Source organism: Cotesia glomerata, linkage group LG4 (assembly GCF_020080835.1).
Source record: "Cotesia glomerata isolate CgM1 linkage group LG4, MPM_Cglom_v2.3, whole genome shotgun sequence".
NCBI classification, from domain to species: domain Eukaryota; kingdom Metazoa; phylum Arthropoda; class Insecta; order Hymenoptera; family Braconidae; genus Cotesia; species Cotesia glomerata.
The window spans coordinates 24,168,827-24,195,191 of NC_058161.1; the positions used below are offsets into that span (position 1 = coordinate 24,168,827).

Genomic DNA, 26,365 nt, shown 5'->3' on the forward strand with positions numbered 1-26,365 from the left:
TATGGTGCATTCTTGTGGTCCTTCTGTAGTTTCCGCTATTAGCTTTCTTTCTTCAAGGTAGTTGTCAATTAGTGCTAAATTCTCTGGCTTTGCGTCAAATTTGTGTTCCAGAGCGTCTAGGATATCTCCCCAATTCGCGCTGTTAAATGCGTTTTTGACATCTAGCGTGAATGCTTACTTTACGAGAATGCATACTTTACGAGCTTTGAGGCTACCAGTCCATGCTTCTCTCGCTGTCCTTACGACTGTCTGGATCGCGCCGACTGTTGAACGTCCTTTCCGGAAGCCATGTTGGTTTGCGGCAAAGCCTCCAGCACGATCGATGTCGTTTCGTAGTCTTCCCTGTATTAGCTTTTCGAGCAATTTCCCAGCAATGTCCAGCATGCAAAGTGGTCTGAACGACGAAGGTATTATAGGGCCACCTTTGCCTTTATCTAGCAGAACCAATCACTGCCGCTTCCAGACCGCAGGAAACGTGCCAGTTGCCAAGCATGCGTTGTAGGTGTTCAGGAGTATGTCTGGGTATTCCAGGGCTACAGTCTTGATCACTGATGCTGGGATGCCATCAGGGCCGGGTGCCTTTCCTGTTTTGAGTGACTTGGCCGCGTCTTGTAGTTCCTTAGTTGTAAAGGGTGTTACTTCGCTGTTTTTAGTGTAGTGTTTCTTCTCCTGCAGCGGGTAGTTGGGGGCGAGGGTGTCACTATGTCTGTATGTGTGTGTGTGTGTGTGTGTTTTTTTTTTTTTTTTAACTTAGGGGGGGGGGGAATCCCTTTTACGGATTCCAGGCATAGCTGTTCGGGCTGGATATGTGGCGACTCGACGCAGCGTCATACTAAAACTCGACGCTAACGCCCTTACCCACTAAACCCTAAACCCCTTTTCTTCTTTCCTCTAATCCCTCATGGAAACCGCCGTCAGGCATTACTTCGTGAGGGGAGGATCTAGCTACTGCTATTCCTTCTGGTGGCTAAGGTGTTATTTTTCCTTCTTTCTAGTTTCTGTCATTTGCCCTTTTTCTTTCAATGGAACGCAGCTCTGTAAGCACTTCGGTGGTAAACATGCTTGTGGCGTTCCAGGCAGCTTCGGATGACAGCATTTCTTCTACTATTGACTCTGGTGTGATTTTCTTGTTCAGGATCTTCTCTAACTCATCACGCTGTGGGTTAAAACGAGGGCACTCAAAGAAAACGTGCTCCGCATTTTCAGCAACTCTTGGGCAAGACGGACACTGGGGAATTATCGTGCTTAAAGCGATGAAGGTACTCCCGGAAACAGCCGTGTCCTGACAACATCTCGGTCAGATAGTAGTTGGCCTCGCCGTGATTCCGGTTAAGCCAAACGTCAATCCTTGGTATAAGTCGATGAGTCCATCTTCCCTTCTCCGCAGCATCCCATAGTTGTTGCCATCTTGCTATACTATGTTGTCGCTCTGCAGTTCTCAGTTCTTCAGCGCTCAGTGTAGATGACCTCTTTTGATGGTATAGGTTCCGTCTTTCCTCAGCTAGGACTCTAAGAGGCAGAGTTCTAGAAATGACGCACACTGCCTCCTCGGATATTGTGCGGAAGGCACTTGCAACTCTCAGTGCACTTAATCGATAGACCGGTCCGGCTTTCCTCCATGATTCTTGGGTCTCCAGCGCGTCTGCCCAAACGGATATTCCATACGTGAGCACTGATGTGACTACTGACGACAGTAATAGTCTCCTGCTCTGCTTCGGGCCTCCAACATTCGGCATCAGTCTTGATAGGCTAGTTACCACCGCTGATGCTTTAGCACTTACGTGTTCGACCTGTTGCTTAAAGTTCAGTCGGGCATCCAGCGTCACCCCTAGATATCGGATAAATGGTTGCGATGCGATCTCCTGCTCGCCGACATTCAGCTTGATGTTTTCTACGATCTTTCTGCTGGTGATGAGCACAGCTTCAGTTTTGTGCTTGGCTAACTCCAACTTCATCATCTCCATCCATAGGTTAATCCGGCTAAATATGATATCGAAAGCCAGATTGATCTCTTCCAAGTGTTTCGCGACAATCACTACCGCTACATCATCGGCATATGCAACAAGTTTCACCTCTGATGGTAATGCAACTCTCAGGAGACCATCATACATGATGTTCCACAGCAAAGGACCCAAAACCGAGCCCTGTGGCACTCCTCCGGTTATTTCGTACTCCCTTGGATTGTTTTTCGTGTCATATTTGAGGACTCTGTCTGTAAAGTAGTTTGCTACCATTCTGCGCAGGTATCCTGGCACTTATTTATCTTCGAGAGCTCGCATAATGCAGTCCCAGTTAGCGGAATTGAAGGCATTTTTGATGTCCAAGGCAGCCACTAAACAATACTTCTTTCTGCCACGTTCCCATCTCTTTCCAGCGATTGCCTCCTTAGCTGTATCGACCACCAGGTTGATCGCATCCAGCGTTGATCGTCCTTTCCGGAAACCATACTGGCCTTTTGCTAGGAGTGGATGGACGACTGCTTCTATTCGTTGGTGCATTATACGCTCTAATATCTTACCCGCTGTATCCAGCATGCAGAGTGGTCGGTAGGATGATGGCTCGTCCGGTGGCTTCTTCCCTTTAGGGAGAAGTACAAGTCTTTGCTGTTTCCATCTTCTAGGAAAAATCCCTTTTTTGAGACACGAATCGTAGGTATCTAAAAATAGATTTGGCATTGCTTTAATAGCTGTTTTTAATGCAATATTCGGGATTCCATCCAATCCCGGCGCCTTATTATTCCCTACTCGGTTGCACGCCTCCATCAGTTCCTCTTCTGTGACAGATGGAATGTCTTCTCGATTTACTGGCAATGAAGAATAGCCGAACTTACTTTATCGAGGAAACAGCGTAGAAACTATTCTTTCCAGGAACTGTGGACACGTAGGTAATTATTACGTGAAGCGTTCCACATTCATGTAACAGGATATTGGTAGGAAAGGATTGAGAAAGGAATGTAGAGAGGATAATCTTAATGTGAGTTTATAGAATATGCGAGAAAAAATTATTAGATAGCTCGGACTGGGATTCGAACCCAGAACCTTCCGAAGACATGTCGGCTACTCTACCATTTGAGCTATCCGCTCTATACTAAATTTCCATTCGCTTATTCTATATACATTAAGCCACACCGTCCATCTTACGGCAAGCATTTTTACAAATGTAAATAATGCTGTGAAGCGGGAAAGAATAGGAGTTACGGTAATTATTACGTGAAGCGTTCCACATTCATGTAACAGGATATTGGTAGGAAAGGATTGAGAAAGGAATGTAGAGAGGATAATCTTAATGTGATTGGCTGGCATTGGCTGGCGCTTCAGGTGGGTCATGACCACCCTATACGGTCTGCCCCATGGGTCCTTTTCTACCTCATCGAGGAGTTCCTTCCAACAGCGTCTTTTGCTATCTTTGATGGCCTTGTTCAGTTCTCGACGGGCCTTTTTGTATTCTGCGACCAGCTCCGCAGAGTTAGGTCGTCGGTGGCCACGCTGTGATAGTCTTCTCTTTTTGTGAGAGGCTGTGCGAAGGGCGTTAATCTGATCATTCCACCAGTGCACCGATGGTCTTTTATTGATGCCACGCTTACGGGGCATGCAGGTGTCGCACGCCTGGGCAATTCTCGTCATTAAGTCCTTCGTCTTCTCTACAGCATTTCCTGTGATGATGGTCGAGTCACTGTCTAAGGCTACTACCAAAGCTTCCGAGTCAAAGTCTTTCACTTTCCATCCAGCTGCATTACTTTGTCTAGTTCCTCTTTGAGGGTTCCGGCCAGCCGATATTTCCCAAAGTATTGCACTGTGGTCGCTGGCGGTGTCGGTGTTTAAGACTTCCCAAGAATAGTTTCCTTTCAATAAGCTGCTGCTGACGAATGTGAGGTCTATTATCAAACTAGCCTCTCCCTTGGTATATGTTAGTGTTTCACCGATGTTGAGAAGGACCACGTCCAGTGAGGTCATTGCTTCACGTAGCGCCTTGCCTCGCGTATTAGTCTGCTTGCTGCCCCAGTCTACCACCCAGGAATTGAAGTCCCCTGCTATAGCTACTGGGTAGTATTGCTTTGCGTCTTCGGTCAGTCGATCCAGGAAGTCAGTAAAGTCGGCAATGGAAAGGCTATGTGGTGCATAGTAACTATAAAAACGGATGTCGTTAATAGACGCTGCTACAAAGCCGATGCTATCATTGCTCACTATGCTCTGGAAAGGAAGTTTGCCACAGGACCAGATGACAGCCTTGATGGTGCTGTCAGTTTCCCAAGGTTGGTTATTCAGGTGTCTGTATGGCTCTGCTATTATTACTAAATCAAGCTCTAATTCACGCACGGTCTGCACGAGCAGGTCATGCGCAGCCTCACAGTGATTGAGGTTAAGCTGTAATATTCTCATGTTGGCTTGCTTGTCATTCTCTGGAGTGCCTCTTTGTATACCGGGCACCTGTATGTGCCGGCGTGATGGGCAGCGTTCTCTGCGCTCTTATTTTCCGCGCATAATACACACTTTGCTGGATTTTTACAGTCCGCAATCTTGTGTCCTTCTTGGCCGCATCTGATGCATAGCTTGGATCGATCTGTCTTGCTTCTGCACTGGGATCCGTGGTGCCCGAAATGCCAGCATTTGTAACATTGGGTAGGTTTCCTCGTGGCTCTAATTCGGCAGTTGACCCAGCCAATTCGGATTTTACCGCTTCCTTCTAATATCTTCTGAGCTGCTGCAGCCGGTAGTGTCACGACAGCGGTTTGGGTACCTCTGTAGGCTTTGTGGATCTTGATTGTCTCTGGTAGTATTTCGCAGAGCTCCTTGGTTACCGTATGCAGGGCAGCCTGAATATCCTCCTTTGTTGTGGTGTCATCTAGGTCTCGGATCTCGATGTCTTCTTGTGGCCCTTTGCAGATCACTTTGGCCTCCTCCTTAAGAATGTTTGCGATGGTCTGTTGCAGGCCTTGGCCTTTGTCCACGCTCTTCCGAGAAATCGTAATCAGCAAGTCCCCGCTTCTGGTCTTGTTGATCTTGTCCACCGTTGTGCGAACCTGCTCATCAGGGACATCCTTCTTTATGCGACGCAAAATCTCGGCGTGCTTTGCTTTCTCGACCGGGCGGATGATCAGTGCGTCAGGTCTGATCCATTTGAGCGGTTTTTTGCGCTTAGGCTCCGGCCTGGGCATCTTTGAAGGCTCTTTTGGGAGCTGTTCTTTGGCTAGCTTCCGTGTCTCTTTCCTTGTGTAGACATCTTTCCAATCAGTCGCGTCTTTTTTTTCGGCGTTCTGCTTCATCACGTTTTTCGGAGGACTTGGTTTCAAGTCCTTTCTCTTCGTCAATCGCTCATCTATTCCATCTGGGGAGTTTCGGTCCTTCCTCTTGTTAGACTTGTTGGAAATATGACCTTCGTCTTTAGCATCAGATTCACCGTCACCATCGCCTCCGGTGTCCATTGATTCTTCGATCTCCACAGTAAGTTGACTGCTCTTCTCCGGCGGAAGACGAGGAGTGAGTCGTCGAGGTGACTGCCATTCTTAGTCCAGTTTTTTAAACCTTCGAAGGGCGTTAACTACCCCGGTTGCCTTGGCCTTTATCTCTTTATGGATATTGACCTTTGATTGGACAAACTCATGCAGTTCGCTGGTCAGCTTTTCGAGGCGTTCCAGCGCTTGCGTCCGCTTCATCTCAACGCTTACTGTAATCGCTGCTTCTTGGGCGTGAGGCCCACTAATACTCCTGTCCTTTTCTTGTTTTTTCGTTTCTTCCATGATTTTGAGTGATATTCCAAAGCAAAAGGTCGTCTCCGAACGCGATGCCTCCGGAAGTGGAGAGGTGATCACTCTTACAGCTACCTCCATTGCTATAAGAGCTTTCGGTCATTGAAGCGGGAAATCTCAACCGCTTCGACCCTGCACCTGCTTCCTTCATCGGCTTTCTTTTGCTCCCGTGGGTGCGGCACGTAGATGCCGGGAGTTACCACGTACACCGCGCTATAAGGATCATTTCGCACATCTCTTTTGAGCAGCGTCACCTCATCTGCTTGCGTACGTGACCCTAGGTCAGATGGTGTGACCAACCCTTCCTGCCGAAAGGGGAGTTTTCGTTTTTTACCGCGAGAGCTATTTTATTTCGCTCTTACTCTCTGCTCCGAAGAACAGCGAGCTTTCTCCAACCCACAAGGATACACGGACGGTGGCTGTTACTCTTCAGCTCCGATGCCTGATTTGGTCCGCGAGGGCTATTTTATTTCGTCCCAATCCGCCGATCTTATGACCGGTTAGGACCCCCCCTATCCGCCACCTGGGGACGCGCCCGGTAAGAGTTTGGCTTCTTCCGACGGGTGTGTGTGTGTGTGTGTGTGTGTGTAAGTATGTAAACCTCTTATAACTTTTGAACGGTTCAACCGATTTCATCGCGGTTGGTGCCATTCGAAAGGGCTTCGCCAAACTTAGATTTTCTGAAAATTTGAACCGATTCGGACCAACAGATTTTGAGAAATTTGGAGAAATCTAAAAAAAAATAGGAAAAAAAATTTTTTCAGAAGTGGTTTTTTTGGAATATCTTTTAAACGGCTTTACCGATCGATTCCAAAAACTACTCAGCTCGAAGAGCTCAAAAATAACGGCCATGTGTTAACGGAATCAGCGAGAAGTTGCAGGGATGGCCTTTAGGGTCAACCGTTTTTCTAATTTTTTTCACAAAGCGTGTTTCAGTTTCGGCTTTCTATTATTACTAAAATTTTATTCAATTACATTCAATAATTGTTTGAAAAAAAACTAAACAAGTCTGACAGTAAGAATTAGGTGCATAGAAAAAAATACTACAATGTTTATTTTAAAATGTAAGAGAGATGATTCTGTTTGTAAAGTTGATGATAGTGAAGTTATCTATAATAAAGATAGCCCGCCAAAAGAAGGTGAAGACGTAAAATTTTACTACGGTGGCAAACAATAATTTGGACAAGTGATTATGATGTCTGGTAAGTCAAAAAAACTAGTTGATCTAAGTAGCAAAATATTAATTACTGTACTTATTTTATCATTTTTACCCGAAGATATATTAATGTATAATATCTTTTCTAACTCGTGTTCTGTACCAAAACCTTGTTATTTGTATGAGAGTCCTAATAAATTAATATAATTTATTATGATTTTTTTAGACAATAGAAAAAAAATTAATACTAAGTTTGAGCAAATTAAACAAAGTTTAAGGAAAAGAACGCGTCCAAGCTCATCTCCAGAAGTTCAAAAGGAATCTGTTTCAACAAAGAGATCAAGGAAAATTAATTCCAAGTATACCTCAGCATCCTTTGAAAATATGGACCTTTTAAAGCTTCCGAAAGTCCGTGAACTCGAAAAACGAGTATGTATATTGTAATTATTTATTATAAGTCACACAAGCATGTTGATTGTGTAACAGGGTAAAATTACCCTGAATCGATAAGTCGTCAGAGATCGATAATTGTTCGACGCAGCACTGGTGCGTCTCGATCTTCGGGCCTAAAGAGAGAGTGGGAGGGGGTAGTTTGGAGCAGAGTTGTGAGATTTCTAATTAAAAAATACTGACATTACAATATTTATTATATTTACTAATGGAGAACATTTAAAATACAATTAAATTGTATTTTTTATTTGAAGTTTATTTGCAGTAAGAGTAAAAAATTTAATTGTATTTGAAACTACCCATAAATAAAAATAATCGGTATTTAATACTGAGACAAATTTAAAGTAAAAATAAAAAGTTTCAATTTAATGATGTGATAGGAAATACAAATAAAAAATACTCGATGATCAAACTATTTTAATGAAATTATAATTTATAATTCTATTTTACAATTCGATATCGTATTAATATTTTTCATTTTTATCCATCATAATATAGGAACTATTCCCAAAAGAATGGAATAATTCCAATAAGTTTGTGTGAATAGTTTATACATTATTATCGAAACTATTCTTAAAAAAGTATAGGAAGATTCTTATACTATAATCTATATTATGAATAGAGAAGAACAATTTTGTATCTGGAATTTGTGCCTTTTCAAGGTTTCATGTCATTCTTAACGATAGTTGATTTTTATTAATAAGTATTGAGGCTGGACTCGAAAATGCTCTAGCTTAAGCTGCATAATTAAGAAATGACGGTGTATCTTGTGAACTATTGACACCTTTAAAGATATAAGCTCATCCCGATGTTACACTCACTAATACCTTTCATTTAAGTACCCACATCATTTTTTCATATATCTATATATATATATAGGAGAGTTGCGTCTATCCACTGACATAACACGAGATCTCTGAAACTATAAGACCTAGAGACTTGAAATTTGGTATGCATATTCCTTTCCCCGAGTCCAGGTCAGCTAAGAACGGATTTTTCGAAATTCGACCTACAAGCAGGGTTGCGGGGGTGTTAACCTAAAAAAATTAAATATACACTGACATAACACGAGATCTCTGAAACTATAAGACCTAGAGACTTGAAATTTGGTATGCATATTCCTTTCCCCGAGTCCAGGTCAGCTAAGAACGGATTTTTCGAAATTCGACCTGCAAGGGGGGTTGCGGGGGTGTTAACCTAAAAATATTAAATTTTTCAAATATTGCTCCTATGGTCTTGAAATTTGGTATGCATATTCGTTTCCCAGAGTAGAGGTCAGCCAAGAACGGATTTTTCGAAATTCGACCCACAAGCGGGATTGCGGGGGTGTTAATCTATATATAAGAGATTCCTACGTATATAGTCATTCATCACGATATCTCTGGAACCATAAGACCTAGAGACTTGAAATTTGGTATGCATATTCCTTTCCTCGAGTCCAGGTCAGCTAAGAACGGTTTTTTTGAAATTCGACCTACAAGGGGGGTTGCGGGGGTGTTAACCTAAAAATATTAAATATCTCAAATATCGCTCCTACGGTCTTGAAATTTAATATGAACATTCATAATAGCACATAGGCATCGTATAAATTTTTACATCATGAAAATCCCCTCTAGAGACAATTTTGGGGGTGTTAACCTAAAAAAATTTACATTTTCAATCTATTCTGTATGGGTATATAAATTTCGCCCGAATATTCCATTTGTCATTTTAAAAATAAAACAAATTATATTTTATAAAATTTCCCCGACAGAGGGCGTACGGGAGTGTTAAAAATTAAAAAATTTGTATCTCTTTTAATCTATATCTTTTAATCTATTGATGATATTTTTTCGTTAATTTATTTTTTCATAAGAAGAAACAAATGAATTGGAAGTGAAGTGAAGTTAATCGAATATTGAAAAGCACATATGACCATTTATTTATTAATCATCTAATTTTGATTTCGATAACCTAATAAAGATTTTATTTTTAACATGGATCAGTTATTGAATAACTTTCCAATTAATAATCGATTTGATTTGTCACAATATTATACGTAAGTTTTTATATTTTACTTCTTTATCTTTTAGATGAAAAAATTAAATAGTTTTTATTAATTAATTTTTCTTTCAATCTTCTATATATATATAGGAGACTTTCTATAGATATAGATAGTCACTCATCACGATATCTCTGGAACTATAAGACCTAGAGACTTGAAATTTGGTAGGAATATTCCTTTCGCCGAGTAGAGGTCAGCTAAGAACGGATTTTACGAAATTTCATCGACAAGGGGGGTTGCGGGGGCGTTAACAATGAAAAATTCCCGTTTTTAAACCATAGCTCCTATCGACTCCAAATTTAGTAGGAATCTTCAGTAAGAAATGTAGAAATAATCTATAAATAAATATTACAATATCTCACCCTACAGAGGGTTGCGGGGGTGGGTATTAACAATGAAAATTTTTAATTTTCAAGCTATAGCTCCTACAGACTCCAAATTTTGTAGAAATTTTCTGAAAGTGATATAAAAATAATTTATGAACGAATTTTACGATATCCTACCCCACAGAGGATTGCGGGGGTGGGTATCAACAATGAAAATTTTTAATTTTCAAGCTATAGCTCCTACAGACTCTAAATTAGGTAGGAATTTTCTGTTAGAGATGTAGAAATAATATTCGAATGAATTTTAAGATAGCTCACCTCACAGGAGTTTGCGGGGGTGGGTGTTAACAATTAAAATTTTAAATTTCCAAGCTATAGCTTCTATAAGCTCGAAATTTAGTAGAAATCTTCTATATGTGATATAGAAATTATCTAAGAACGGATTTTACAACGATCGAATCAACTCCAATAATGATCGCGGGAGTGGGTGTTTAGAGATCGTCTCAAAATGGATTTCAATGAAGTTTACTTCCGATAGGAATTGTAGGGGTGGGTGTTAAAATCTAAAATTTTCATTTTTAAACTGTAACTCCTAATGACTCCGAATTCGGTGAGAATCTTCGTGTATGATGTTAAATTCAGCTAAGAATGAATTTTATCAAATTCCAACACCAAAAAGAGATCGCGGGGGCGTTAATAATGAAAACTTTCCGTTTGTAAAATATAGCTCTTATAGACTCCAAATTTGGTAAGAATCTTCTATATATGATTTAGAAATAATTTGAGAGCGGGTTTTATGACAAATCACCCCGAATAAGGATTGCGGGGGTGGGTGTTGACAATAAAAAATCTTAATTTCTGAAATATAGCTTCTAAAAGCTATAAATTTGATAGGAATCTTTTATATGTCATGTAGAAATCATCTCAAAACGGATTTGAGTAAATTCTACTTCTGACAGGGATTGCGGGGGTGGGTGTTAGAATTTCAAATTTCCATTTCCAAACTGTTACTTCTACAAACTCGAAATTAGGTAGGAATCTTTTATTTGTCATGAGGAGATCATCTCAAAGCAGATTTCAAAGAATTCTACTTCCGATAGGGATTGCGGGGGTGGGTGTTAAAATCTAAAACTTGAATTTCCAAACTGTAACTTCTGCAGACTCTAAATTTGGTAGGAATCTTTTTGTACGATGTCAAATTCAGCTGAGAATGGATTTTCTCGAATTCTAAATCCAAAAGGGATTGCGGGGGCATTAACAATGAAAATCTCTCATTTCCAATCAATAGTTTCTATGGACTCGAAGTATTGTTGGAATCTTTTATTTATAATGTAGAAATCATCTCGAATATGATTTTACGAAATTCCTCCCCTACATAGGAGTGCGGGAGTGACAATTGTCAAAAAATTCATATTCTTCGAATACAGTTCCTACAGATATAAAATTTAATAGAATCTTAAGAGAAACAGGCAATTACCGGGATGGCCTCCAAGTTCAACGGATTAAATATTTTGCTTTCTTAATAATTATATTTTCTTTCAACAATCGTCTCTTTGGCAGCGGCGAAAAAGTCATTGTAAGGTTTTCAAAATTTAATATTACATGTAGCTATTTGGTCAACGGACTAAGAATTTTACATACATTTTATTTTTATTGATCACATAATCGATAAATTGTTCTTATTACGGGATCGCAGGAATATAACAGATTAAAATCAATGCATGTTCTAAACACTTGAGGTATAGAAAAGAAATTTGGCTGCTTATTATAAGAAAATTTATAACAACCATGCACAAATAATTTTCTATGAATAATTGATGTCACGGAGGAATTTTTAATCAAAGGCAAAATTAGTCGCACTTTCAGCTAGAAAGATTTCAACTACAATTATGAGACCTGCAATAACTTTAACTGAAACTTTCAATGCTCATTTCAAATTTTTTTCTTCGTGTCAATTGATATTCATTTTTGGATGAAAGATACAGGAATGTTATAGTGATTTCACATTGAAAGTTACAATGCATTTTAGCTAGAATAATCACATGGATAAAAAATACAGGCCAATCCGATGGAATTTGGAATCTGTGCAAGTCAAAACAATACTCCAATTAAATTTCAAGTCTAGATCTAAAAATACAATTCTATAAAGTGCCCAGCGGAGCGGGCGGGTAACAGCTAGTATATATATAAGAGATTCCCACCTATATATTGACTCATCACGATATCTCTGGAACCATAAGGCGTAGCGACTTGAAATTTGGTAGGAATATTCCTTTCGCCGAGTAGAGGTCAGCTAAGAACGGATTTTACGAAATTCCACCCACAAGGGGGGTTGCGGGGGCGTTAACAATAGAAAATTCCCATTTTTAACCTATAGCTCCTATCGACTTCAAATTTGGTAGGAATCTCCTATATGTGATGTAGAAATGATCTAAGAGCGGATTTTACGACAATCTACTTCGAATATGGATTGCGGGGGTGGACGTTAACAATGAAAATTAAAAATTTCCGACTTCTAGCTCCTACAGACTCCTAATTTTGTATGAATTTTGTGTAAGTGATGTAAAAATAATTTATGAACGAATTTTACGATATCCCACTCCACAGAGGAGTGCGGGGGTGGGTCTTAACAATGAAAATTTAAAATTTCCGAGCTGTAGCTCCTATAGGCTCCAAATTTGGTAAGAATCTGTTCTATGGGATGTAGAAATGATTCAAGAGCGGATTTAATGACAGCCTACCCCCAATATGGATTGCGGGGGTGGGCGTTAACAATGAAAATTTTTAATTTCCGAGCTACAGCTCCGACAGACTCATAATTTTGTATGAATTTTCTGTAAGTAATGTAAAAATAATTTATGAACGAATTTTACGATATTCCTCCCCACAGGGGGGTGCGGGGGTGGGTTTTAACAATTAAAATTTCAAATTTTCGAGCTGTAGCTCCTATAAGCTCCAAATTTGAAAAGAATCTGCTATATGCGATAAACTATATGCCAATAAATCTATATATATATATATATATATATATATATCTATATATATATATATATATATATATATATATATATATATATATATATATATATATATATATATAACAGTGTTGGTGAGTACCAAACCTACCAGAGGCACCATTAAATGGCGCTTTGTCGATGAATGTATAGTACACACTGCTTTGTTGTATAGCCTCAAATTGGCTATAGTAAATTTATTTTGTTCTTTTAATTCGCCCGTGGGAACGCGGTAGGGCGTTCAACTCGCTGTAAATTGATAAAAGCGGGAGAATAGGTTTAAATTTGAATAGGTTAAATCGAACAATATACGTTTAATAAATTTAAAACACTCTGGTTATTTTAGTTTAATTTAGATTTGCTTTGCGCGCGAATCTATTATTTATTATTCAATAGGTTACAAAATAAAAGTACCGACAATAATTTTGGTAGAAGTAAATATTCGCGTGGCGTGCTAAGGTATTGCTTTTTTTTTATTAAGTGTCCTCCTGTTCCTTGGTTTTGGACTCCCTTGGTTGAGATCTTCGTGCTTTTGGAGTGGGAGAGTCCTAGAGGGTAGTAAGGGTAGTTGCGCGCGCCTCTACAACTCTCGTCTTCAGCTAGCATCCCTTCTCAAGTTCGTAAAAATGGGACCATGCAGTAATGACGTCACGATGACCCTTGACGTTCTCAGGTAATTTGCACCCTGCCCGGATGTCTGGATTTTATGACCTAGTGTTGGTTACTCGAGTAATCCCTTTTTAGTGAACGTTTTGGAAAATAAGCTTCTCAAAAGATTATGACAATAAAAATTAATAAAATAAGGATTCTCTGGGTTTTCTCAGAGTCGTAAAGAATATTCCAAAACGTTCAGTATTTTATTCTAAGTGACCATTACCTTTAACGTAACTTATTTTAACATAGTAATTTTTTTCCGGCATGTCTAGACTAAAAGGACTGTACTAAAAGTTTCGTGAACCTTGCCTTGGGAATTTTCGGTAATTATAATTCGTCTATACCCTAAAATTTATGATAGAAAAATTCCCATACTTAACAATAGAACTTAAAATAGAAAAGGTTTACAATATTTTAGAGATTCTTATTTTTCTTACTGATTCTATTACAAATAAAAATACATATATTTTAAATCTTACTGGGGTTTTCCCGCTATTATTTATTGCAGCTATCTGCTCATATGTAATTCTATACTAATATACAGAGAGCGTTGTGATAAATCCTTTCGGATTCACAACAGCTTATACTCCACACATTCTAGTACATATGGGATATTCCATGCCAAATCGACCACTTTTGAACTCGACCCCTTTAAATTTTGCTGAAACATTTCCATTCTTTTCTACCCTTTGAAAAACACTTTTGAGAATTTTTTCAAATTTTTTTGGCCAACCCAAAAAAAGTTATGAATTTTTCAAAAAAACGGCTTTTTTATTTTCAAATAGCCATAACTTTTTTAGGCATCGACTTTTGGGTACCTTTTTTTTTTTTAAAAATTTTTGTTTTTAAATGAACTTTTTGAAAAAATATATCAGAAAATTAAATATCATCAATTCTTCAAAATAATCGGCTTTTTTTGACCAAAACCGTTATTTTTTGGAAGTTCGACAGTTTTTTTTTTTTTTTTCTCAAAAAAAACTTCAATTAATATGACAACTTTTCCCGTCCATCTCGGAGTGGCTCGGATTTTTTTTTAATTTTTTTTATTCAATTGAAAAAAAATTGTCAAATTTTGAAAAATGGAAAAAAATTTTTTTTTTCTAAGTTATTTCTATAATAAAATAAATGTAATTTAAATGTTTTGTGGTATAATATCCTTAATTTATAAGCTTATAAAACGATAGTAAATACTAAGCTTATTAATTAATATTGTTAATTTTTAATGATTTTACAAAAACAATATAATAATTTAATCATTAATGTTCTCTCTGGCGTTTCAATATTTTACAAATTCTATGTTCATTAGAGTTTGAGAATTTTTTTACATACAAACAACCATTTTTGTCGGGGATTACACAATGTAGTTGTTGAGTTCCTACAATTGGTTTCGTTTTTGTAAATCTGTCATTCAAGTCGTTCAATGCTGTATTATAGTCTTCTTCTGGAGAAAACTTGACTATGATATTTGGCAAGTTATCCGGATCAGAAGTCCATTCGTAAAGTCCTATAGGTGTTGTTATTTGTTTATCTACCGCAAGCTGGAGACTTGCACTTGCTGCAAGTCGTTTGAGGATACCACCAATTCCATCACACGGACCTTTGCCATGGGCAGTTGCAAAAAAATGCCATTCAGCAGGAATATCAAAATCATCTTCATGGTAGTACAAATTAACAAAATTTTTAAAGTTTTTAAACTGTTGAGGAGCCCCATCAGAAAAGTAATAAATCTTGTTACAGCGTTCAGGAAGACTTTTCACATAATCAGTTATTATTTTGATGAAAACATGAACAGCAACAGCATCGTGATTATTACAGTCTGAAATAATCACTAAACTTCTGTGTTCAAGTTTGTCATTTACTTTATAATAAATAACTACCGGAAAAACTGTCGCCTGATCATTATTCCAGTGAAAACCAGATGCTGCATTTTGTACTACGAACGCATAATTCTCTGCAAAATCACAAATAATGACATATTCATTTGGTTTTAGTGTTTCCTTTAATGTTTTTAAAAACTTAGCTTGTTCTTTTGCAATGAATGAGTGAGGTAGAAGAACTTTCAATTCACTACAAAGGTTTTCAATAAATTCTTCTGTAGGCTGTATAAAAGTTTCTAAACTGCACCTTGGTTTTGATACCCAACGCTTGTACGTGACATTCTCGATTTCCTGATTCTCAAAACATGTCAGTAAAATGTTACTCAACTCATCTACCCCTGGACACTTGTTACATCCACCCAAATAACATTTTTCTGTTGGAGTCTCACATATTATCATGTCCAAGCAATCATCATAGTGTTTCAACGACTTTTCTGTATTCCTCGTTAAAGAATGAACATTTGCACCTGAAATAAAAGTGATTGAGTAAACTGAAAATCTAGGCACGTATGATTATTAATAAATTGGATAATTACCAAGCATCATCAACTTAAAGTTTTGATGGATAGTACATACACAGATAGTATGCGTTCCACTTGCTCCTGCTAACACACAATGTTTCGGCCGTAACGAAGCAAATTTCGAAAATCCAACTTTCTCTGCAGGGTTTATTTCACGGAAACATTGGTAAAGTTCTTTTAAATTAGACAGAACAAGCCGTTTTTGGACGTGTACCCGATTACCATCATCATTTCGAACTGAAACAAAGTCTTTCATGCCGGGCATCAAAGCACTATACTCATCATCGTTGTAAAAATTCGCAATTTTCAATAATATTTGATCAGTAATTGTCGTCCCTATAAAAAAAATATTAAGTGAATCAATCTTCAGATGTATTAGAGCCATTGATTTTACGCTATACCTACCTAATTTTGTTTCAGGTGTTGAAAGTATACCTTTTTCTTCAACCAACTTTTTTGCTACTCTTGATAAATGTCTTGATGTATTCATAGTTTTACAAATACGTCTTTCACCCCATTTTTCAGGTAACAAGGTTAAGATTTGTATCTTTAAAGACTTTTCTGTTTCTTTATCATTGAATTTATCGTGCAGCTTTTCAATTAATGAACGAAAATTTTCACCATCGTCATCAATTGATCCTTCGTCAGCAGTTGAGAGCAAAATTTTTTTCAAGCTGTCAGACGTCTGATTTATTTTATTACTCAAAAATTGATAATCATTCAATTTTTTTGAAGGAATTGGCGATTGATTTAATAGTCGCAATGCATCGTTTATACTGGGTAATTGAGTTGCAGCACTAACTTGGGATGCCGAGCTTGATTGTGAATCTTTGGGTTCACTATTAAACGACAAGGAACCTTAAAAAAAACAATGAATCGTATAGCTGCTAAAAATGCATTCAAGTAATGTATAAATAATTTAAAAAAAACTTACGGAATGATGAGGACAACGGGAGATCTGTGGCAGTTGTGTTACTATCACTGTCAGCACCATCACTGTTCTCATTGTTATCACTAGAATCATCTTCATGATCACTTGCATCAACGGTAGTATCATTACTAGTATTTGTTTGTTCCTTTACCAATTTTAAAGCTTTGTTTCGACACGAACTGCATAATAAATAATTATCACCTAATCCCAACGTGACTTTCATGATGTCAGTCGCTGGACGTAAACTTTTTTTTTTAAAATGTGATTCTAAATCAAATGGATTACAACAACGATCGAAAAATATTTTTGATGCCATTATGTCTCGATGAAATTATTCCAATCACTGTAGATGAGTAGAAGTAAGATAATTATCTTTTCAAACAAGGTCAAATCAACTATAACAATAATTCTCTTATTTAAAAAATGGAATGACAAAAATCTCTCACTACATCACACAAAAGGTTAACAGATTATGTTTGGATATGAGCGTGACAGCCTTACTTATGAATCGAAACATACTAGCGTATAGTTTTTTAGTATACTGACTATAGATAAGTCCATAATTGTCATACCCTAGATTATCGATATTACTGATATGTTCAAATTTGAATCTTAGTATTTACTATCGTTTTATAAGCTTATAAATTAAGGATATTATACCAAAAAACATTTAAATTACATTTATTTTATTATAGAAATAACTTAGAAAAAAATAATTTTTTTCCATTTTTCAAAATTTGACAATTTTTTTTCAATTGAATAAAAAAAATTAAAAAAAAATCCGAACCACTCCGAGATGGACGGGAAAAGTTGTCATATTAATTGAAGTTTTTTTTGAGAAAAAAAAAAAAAAAAAAAAAAAACTGTCGAACTTCCAAAAAATAACGGTTTTCGTCAAAAAAAGCCGATTATTTTGAAGAATTGATGATATTTAATTTTCTGATATATTTTTTCAAAAAGTTCATTTAAAAACAAAAATTTTTTTAAAAAAAAAGGTCCCCAAAAGTAGATGCCTAAAAAAGTTATGGCTATTTGAAAATAAAAAAGCCGTTTTTTTGAAAAATTCATAACTTTTTTTGGGTTGGCCAAAAAAATTTGAAAAAATTCTCAAAAGTGTTTTTCAAAGGGTAGAAAAGAATGGAAATGTTTCAGCAAAATTTAAAGGGGTCGAGTTCAAAAGTGGTCGATTTGGCATGGAATACCCCATATGTATATCGCATTTAAACTTATGTATACACATAACCTTTTACCTTTTCCATAACAAATCAGACTTAATAAAAAATCAAGGGCTTTTTTTGAAAATTAATATTAACAAAATTTATAGATTAAATCTATTTTGAAATATACATGTGAAACGGGTATCTTGTTTCCCTTGGTCGCCCTTTTTTTCTCTTTAAGGGCGCCACTGGATTTTTGGACTCAGTATCCAGAAACTGGACCAGAACATGGAGTAATAGGTCAGGGTCGTGAGAGATTGCTGGAGTTTTTATAATTTTATTTGCACTCCCTCGGTGAGCTGCAACTCCTCGTCTTCGGGTACTGATGTGAATTCTCCCTTGATGAGGTAGTCTCGATTTAGCAGCAAAACTCTGGTCACCGTCACTCGTCCTCCGAATATTTTATAAAGCCTGTGCTCTGCTGTTTGATAAATTTTTCGTGGCGTCCAGTGAGACTGCTCGGTCACAATGAATCTTCGGGATTTTGTCGTTGTAGTTCTTTCTTCACTCTGCCTTCCCCTAATAATAAACAATTATTAAGGGCAATAACGATTGAAACAAGATGAGTGTATACTTATTTCTTAACTCTTCTCTTATAGACTTTCGGGGGCCCAAAGTGAATACATTTTGCTGTAGCTGTGTAAATTTGCAGTTCAGGATTTACTGGATGCTGCAAATTTCTTTTGTCAGTATACGTTGTCGAAGTATAAATAAAATTTCGGTTTGTTGTGCACTGATAGTTGTCAACAGCAGCATCTAATTCTTTTCGTGACTGAAAAGTTGCACCTAAAAATAAGCTCATCTAAAAAGAAACAAATGTATGGATGTAATATGAAATAAAATAAGGATCATAAAAAAAGTAGTAAAACGAAGAAATTTATTTAATTACCCTGTTTAAAAATATTGATTGAAAAGAATTGAAAATGATGAAATTTGAATTCTCTTCAATAATTTCAATTCTTTTGTTTGTATATATAGATATAGAGTTTGCATGGAGTGACCGCTTTTCAATTCTTTTCAATCAGTATTTTTAACTAGTATTTTAATCAGTATTTTTAACTAGGGTAACTTATTTATTTAATTAATTAACTTATTTAATTATTTAATTTTGATTAAAGAACATGCATTAGAAAATGAAAACAAAAAATGTCATAAAAAGTGATAATTACCTTGAACGAATTTTATCGTAGAATTTTTTTATAAATACTTTTGTCTTTCGCAGAATTAATTTATAATGTTAACCCAACTAAATAAAAAGAATCAAAGAGCTTTCATATGAGAAACAGATGATAAACACTAACGACTAAGGAAAAAGAAAGAGCTATAATTTATTTCCTAACAAGCGTAAGTGGAAACGTTCAACTAAAGTTCACGAATTATCGTAAGAAAACAGTAACCTGTCTGCTGCTAACAATCACTCAGCCAAGGCTCAAATGAATTCGCGCCATTCGTAAGCGGCAAGGAAAATTTCGAATTTAGCAATCAATATCAAATTACAAATGAATAAATAAAAAAAAATTTTGAATGTGAAAAGAATATCGTCATTGAGCAATTATTTGTTTCTCCAAAAATTTAATTTTTAAGGGCTAGTTTTTCAATCCGAGATAAAATTTTATCCTATGCCAATATATATCTTTTTGTCCTAGGCGGACGTATGGGGGTTTTTACGCGCAGACGACACTCAATTTGTAAATAATAGGCGTACGCGCCAGTATCTACTGGGCTGTATAGAACTTTATACAGTTGAGGACAATGTCACGCAAGCGTCACCAATCTCTATACAGCCGAGTAGCTTACGTTTCAACTGTCATTTTTAATTAAAAAGCGCACCTTTGACTAACTTCAAGACTTTCATGTATTTTTATTTAGAGGATTAGAGGGTTATGGCGTCTTACGCTATTTATTTCTAAATTGAGTATCCCCTGCACGTAAAAACCCGCATACGTTCACCATAGGACGAAAAATTTTTTAAGCACCATGGGCAAGCCACGCGCAAATACAGTCTCGGCGATAATTATTTGCAGCAGGGATATAAAGCCTTGGCCGTATCATATCGTAATCCAGGAACAGACTTCAACATTATCTACTTCAATAATTTTGCATTCCAAAATTTATGATGTAACATCGTAAAAATTTGTATACTATCTACTTTATACGCTTGATAAAAATGATTTTGATTAATCATTATTAATTAATGATTGTATTAATACACGGAAATAAAAAACAAGGGAAAAATTACATTGTATAATGTAAAGCGCGTGGTACTTCATATAGAAAACTTGAAAATTTCCAGCTTTAGATTGTAATTTTTACAGATCTTGCAAGAATTAAATTTTAAAATGTACACAGTAAAAAATTTTGTGTAAAATCAACACAATCCTAGTGTTAGAATCCGTCAACACAATTTTAGTGTTAATTTTCAACACAAAAAATAGTGTTGAATTTTTAACACAAATATTGTGTCAAAATTAACAGTAATTTTGTGTCAACTGTATCTAACACTAAAATTGTGTTGATTTTACACAAAGTAAGTGTTAACTTACTTATTATTTGAGTTTGAATATAAAGATTAGGGAATTATTTAAAAATAAATAAATTTTTCATGGTTATTAAGAAAATTAGTTTATTTCATTTATTTAAATTTGAGTCAAGTACCAATAGTCTTCAACTTAAATATATGATTTACTCATCTTAAACTTACTTAATGCTTAATTTATTTTTTATAAATTAATAACAATAATTAGAAATCATCACAGAATTTTCGGCATCCAATTCGTGCAATTCCCAGCTTTTAATGTATGGTAAATCTAAAACATTGATGACAAATGTCTGACATGTTTGTTCAGTAGCGTAACCAAAACATAAACATAATATTTCCTTGTGAACTATCAGTCATCTTTATAAAAAATAAAACTAGTGTCAGAAAATCTATATAAATAAAAATAAAATGCCGCATGTATGTCCACGCATCACTTGAGAACGGCTGGACCGATTGGGCTAATTTTTTTTTTGTTGTCTTCAGAATTTTCAGGAGAAGGTTTGTATGTCAAAAAAATTTTTAAAAAATCCTCCCCCAAAGGGGATTGCGGGAGCGTTAACAATGAATAATTCCCGTTTTTAAACTATGGATCCTATAGACCCCAAATTTGGTAGGAATCTTCTGTAAGGGATATAGAAATACTCTATGGACGAATTTCACGATAGCTTACTCCACAGGGGGTTGCGGGGCAGATATTGAGACACTACAAAATGTCCCGATGTTACCAGCCTGGCGAACTACCACCCGAAATTTTCGTTACCGACACTAGCTAAATTAATGCGTAGCCCCGTGACGTCACAAGACGACACGAGGAGGGAAAAATCAGCTACGAACCTCAAAACTTGAGCGATGATCGACACTTCGATCTATCCCCCGGTGTCAACCACCACGCTAGATATTTCTTAGTCAATCTTACCACTATTACCACTATTACCACTAATACTGCTATTAGGTGACTACTCACCAAAATCTCAATTAATCTAAAAGTTTATTATTTAATTTAATATTTTATATTACTTCTATTAATTTTACTATTTTTGCATTAGGTGATTATTCACCACGTTTATTACTATTGTTCAATCATTTATAACACTAAGTTTAATTATTCTATCCCTATAAATATTTTGTTAAGTTACCTAACCGAAATACCATAAGTTTATATTAAAAGTGCTTATTTTGTGAAATAAAGTTAAGTTTATTGTTATCACCGCTATACACTATTACTAAACTACCACTATTCACCGATCTACTTACTACGACTATCTATCTACAACCTGCCAAAGGGTCAATCAAAGACGAAGGGTCATCGTTGCAGTTAAAATTTGTAAGTAATTAAAATAAATTGACTGGCACGCGTGAGAACTTCTGTCTCAAACCAATAAAATCCTCTAAAGACAAAGACATTCATTGGTTCACGGGAGCGGAATATCCCAGAGCAGCGAATCCTAATTTTTAGAAGTTTAGGCGATTATTTCTTATCCGCGAGATTTAATGGTCTAAATAATTAAATTTTAAATTAAGTAAAATTTAGTGTTTCAATATTAACAATGAAAATTTTTAATTTTCAAATTATAGATCCTACAGACGGCAAATTTAGTTGGAGTCTTCCATATGTGGTGCGAAAATGTTTAAAGAACGGATTTTACAGCAACCCACCCTAATAAAGATTACGGGGGTGGGTGTTAGAATGTTAAATTTCTATTTCCAAACTGTAAATTTCTACAGACTCTAAATTTGGTAGGAATCTTCGTGTATAATTTTAAGTTCAGCTAAGAATGGATTTTATCAAATTCTAACCCCAAAAGGGATTGCGGGGACGTCAGCAATGAAAAACTATCATTTCCAAACAATAGTTTCTATAGACTCGAAGTTTTGTAAGAATATTTTATTTATAATGTAGAAATCATCTCGAATAGGATCTTATGAAATTCCTCCCTCACATAAGAGTGCGGGGGTATTAATTGTCAAAAAATTCATATTCTTCAAATATCAGTTTCTACATATATAAAATTTGATAAAATCTCAAGAGAAACAGGAAATTTTGGAAGTTCAGGGAAGTTTAAACGGTGAAAAATATAAATAATAAACAACAGAAAATACTAAAAACGACAATTTAGTTTTCCAATACACAATGTTCTGAGCTGAGTAATGAGGTCCGATCTCTTTGGGTCCGTTCCTAGCTGTGAAGTGAGGTCCGATCTTTTTGGTCTGTTTTGTTTTCAGAAATAAAAAAAAGTGTCAGTTAGTTGTTAAAAGAAATAAATTAATTTCAAGCCAATGAATAAAATCTATCATCAGTTTGTCAGTGCGCAAGAAATTTTTTATTGTTATTGTTTTAAAATACCAAGGAGAAGACGACCTGACGACTGTTCGTGAGTCGGAAAACCACCATCTTTATATATTTACGCACCGCAAGAAAAGATAAAAAATGTAGTCCATCGGAAAGCTTTAAAATTAATTAAATGTATAAATATGTTGCATTTAATGTAAATAAAAATTTTGTATCAAGTCTTGACTATACTTTTCACAAATATATGTAGATGATACGAAGTTCACCGGGTCGTCTAGTATAAAATAAAAATGCAAAAGAAAAACATAAAATCAATAAATTTTTTGATATTTTTTTTTTTATGAATTTGTTAAATTAACAGAGAAATTGTTCAAAGTCTGTCATTTTTAATCACTATTATAAATTTTATCGTTAAATAATATTTTATTTAGTAAATTTATTATAGGAAAGTGAGGTTAGTTGAGCATTTTATATGATTATAAATACAGTAAACTTTTACTTACTTTAGTGAATATCAAATTTACTTTTTTTTATTGAAAACAACCTGATGCTTTTATCAAATATATTTAAATAAACTATTTTTTACAATATTTAACACTTTAATTTATACGCACGCGTAGTTAAATAGCTGTCCGGTAATACAATGCGTTTGGTGCGTAAACTGAAGAAAGAACGCGCTAACAACACAAACTTAGTGTTAATATTTCCCGCTTAGCACTAATTTTGTGTCATTTTATCTAGTAACACACAAAAAGTGTTGATATCGTGAAAACAACACTATTTTAATGTTAAAATTCAGGTAATACAAAAAAAGTGTCAAATTAACACACAAAAATCAACACACAATTTTTCAACACAGACCGTTTTTGACGCAAATACACAATATTTTTTACCTTGTAAATTTTATATTTAAAAGCTGTAAAAATTTAGCATTTAAAGTTTGAATTATAAAAATTTTATTTTGAACTGCAATTTTTCTAGTTTTGAATTTGAAGCGACTCTTATTACTATATATAATGTAATTTTTCTCTTTTTTTTATGTAATAATAATAATAATATAAGTGAAGTTTGCTAATTATAAATGTAGAGATAACATTTGTCAAAATAAAGTTGTTTGTTTAGCCAATCTCATCAAATTTAATCAAACATCAGACATTTGTCTAACACACAAAACAGTAAATTTAGTAAACTTGTCTTATGAATATGATTTATGGATTATAGATTAAAAAAATTAGATAGCATTTACTACAGTTAGATAATGAATATGTTACGTATAATTGCGGTATATTTGCCATTTTACGAATCAATAAAAAATTAAAACATTTGAATATTTAATTTAATTGCTGCAAATAGGGGTGGAGAGGGACAGAACGGGCAGAGGAGTTGAATAGGGTACATGTTATTTAAATGATTAGAAATAAATTTAAATTCTATCTTGCACTCAAAAAAATTTTTATAAAAATTAACATGTTTTAATTGATATTATGTCGATCGATTTTTATTTAAAAAAAAAAAAAAGGAAGATGAATTTTTTCAAAACTTTAATATAGACGCAATAAATAGTAATCAATAAAATTAAACAGAATATTAAACTACTCGCTTACGTGAAGATGATTAAAATGAATTACAAGGGTATTTGTTTTTGGATACTCATTTAATCTAAGTAAATTTTGACATTAATGATTTTACAGCGAAAACAAGAAATTAAATCTTTAGGTAAGGTACATTATAAAGTAAAGTGTAATCTTATCAGATCAAATTAATTAAAGAATCATAAAAATAAAATTTAATGTGCGAGTATCATTAAATAAAGATCATTTACGATCTCTCGAAATTATAAAAAGAAAATTTTTATCGTCTCACAAATAAGTACGTGAACTTATCAACAGTAAATTTCAGTTGAATACAAATTTCTTTTTTACATTAAAATTAATACTATCATGAGTACCCTGTATTATTTGCTTACTTTTTTTATTGTAAGCTCGGCAATTTTCGTGGAAATTGTAAGTAACTTTATGAATAAATTGATTTTTTTATTAAAATAATTTTTTTTTGAAAAAAATTTTTAAAAATGTTGCAAGTTTGGCTTTTTTAATTTTTGACACTACAATTTCAAAGAAATTATTTATCTACATAATAATTTTTTTATTTAATTTTGAAATAATCTTGAGATGTCTGCAAATTCTAGTATACATTTTTTTAGAATTCTTATCCACATAAAATATCTGATGCCGAAAAGTTATGTGCAAAAGAGCACAATATTAATGGAACGTTAAGTGAGTACATATACAATGGCACTAAAGACATTAAAATTAAAATTGGAAAAGACAAATTACATTGTGCCATGGGATGTTTCCTGAAAGGCTTTGGCATGGTATTGTATTGCTTATTTATTGAATTAATATACATAACAGTAATAAAATCGAAGATTATCACAATTTTTTGTACATAATAAAGTAGATAATTATTCGTCTGATAGATTACGAAAGAAAGTATCTTTGATGCTTCACGCTTTTTGAATTTGTTACCGCACCTGACGGGAGATCTCAAATTGGATGATAAAGCAAAGAAAATTGTTAAAGCTTGTGACAAAATCAGTAAGAAAAAATATTTATTTATTAAATTATTACACCATTGTTTGCGTAAAGTTAAGATTAATTAAATAATAATGGAAAAAAAAAATTTATTTTTACAGAATCAGAATGTCCTTGTCATACAACCATATTGGTTGCAAATTGCTGGCCACGGGCATTAAGAGAATATTTTCAGAAGGAACAATGGCTACCATATTAAGTAAATAATAGATTGTATAAATAAATTATTTAACATAGTTGTGAAAATGAATATAACAAAGTATTGAAAATATATACACGGAAAAAAAGTGATTTAAATATCGCATCAGGTGATGCTAAAACTTTACCACTAGTGACGCAAACTGTTGCCAGGTAATTCTAAACGTAACACCACATAGCGACGCAAAATCTGTATCTAATGTATTTTTAAATGGAACTTATCGACGGCTTCTATACTCTCGTCTTGGTTACAATAAAGAGTATATACGTATGGATAGGAATTTTTTACTGCTATTTCTATTGAACATTCTTTTAATTTTCAATGCACAAAGTCATAGATTACATATTTCTTATTGATTTACTATTATTTTGAGAATAATTATAAAAAAAACAAATGTAAATAACACAGACATAACCTGTACTGAGACTGAAAAGTAAAATTCGTTTTCGCATGCGCCCAAAAGTGATATGAAATTCATACCACAGTGATACAATTTTTGTATCACCTGTGATTCTAAAATTAAACCACTCCTAAAATGCAATTTTAATATCATTTGTGGTGTAATTTTTTAATCAATATTTTTTTCCGTGTAATTATAATAAATTTGGCTTGTTTGAAAATGTATACATGTTAATTAATTGATGTTTTAATAAATGTTTAAAAAAAAAAAAAAAATACGAAAAACGGTTGACTCCGAAGGCCATCCCTGCAACTTCCCGCTAATTCCATATCTATACGCTTAAGGAGGTACTGTGCAAAATCACTTTTCTTACAATATTCTTCAATTTTTGAATACGCGTACTTTTA

At 34.8% G+C, this 26,365-nt stretch overlaps 2 protein-coding genes across 2 annotated transcripts; one reads left to right on the plus strand and one right to left on the minus strand.

The window, feature by feature from the left end:
• Positions 1-14,513: 14,513 nt before the first annotated feature.
• Positions 14,514-15,674, minus strand: LOC123263758. The gene is made up of 2 exons (XM_044726732.1): positions 15,268-15,674; positions 14,514-15,084 (listed from the first exon to the last, which is right to left on the minus strand). The coding sequence occupies exons 1-2, from the start codon at positions 15,664-15,666 to the stop codon at positions 14,647-14,649; spliced, it is 837 nt and encodes a 278-aa protein (XP_044582667.1). The 5' UTR covers positions 15,667-15,674; the 3' UTR covers positions 14,514-14,646.
• Positions 15,675-24,568: 8,894 nt separating this feature from the next.
• On the plus strand, positions 24,569-25,558 carry LOC123263212. Its single transcript, XM_044725790.1, has 4 exons — positions 24,569-24,768; positions 24,969-25,139; positions 25,245-25,362; positions 25,461-25,558. The coding sequence occupies exons 1-4, from the start codon at positions 24,706-24,708 to the stop codon at positions 25,556-25,558; spliced, it is 450 nt and encodes a 149-aa protein (XP_044581725.1). The 5' UTR covers positions 24,569-24,705.
• Positions 25,559-26,365: the final 807 nt, after the last annotated feature.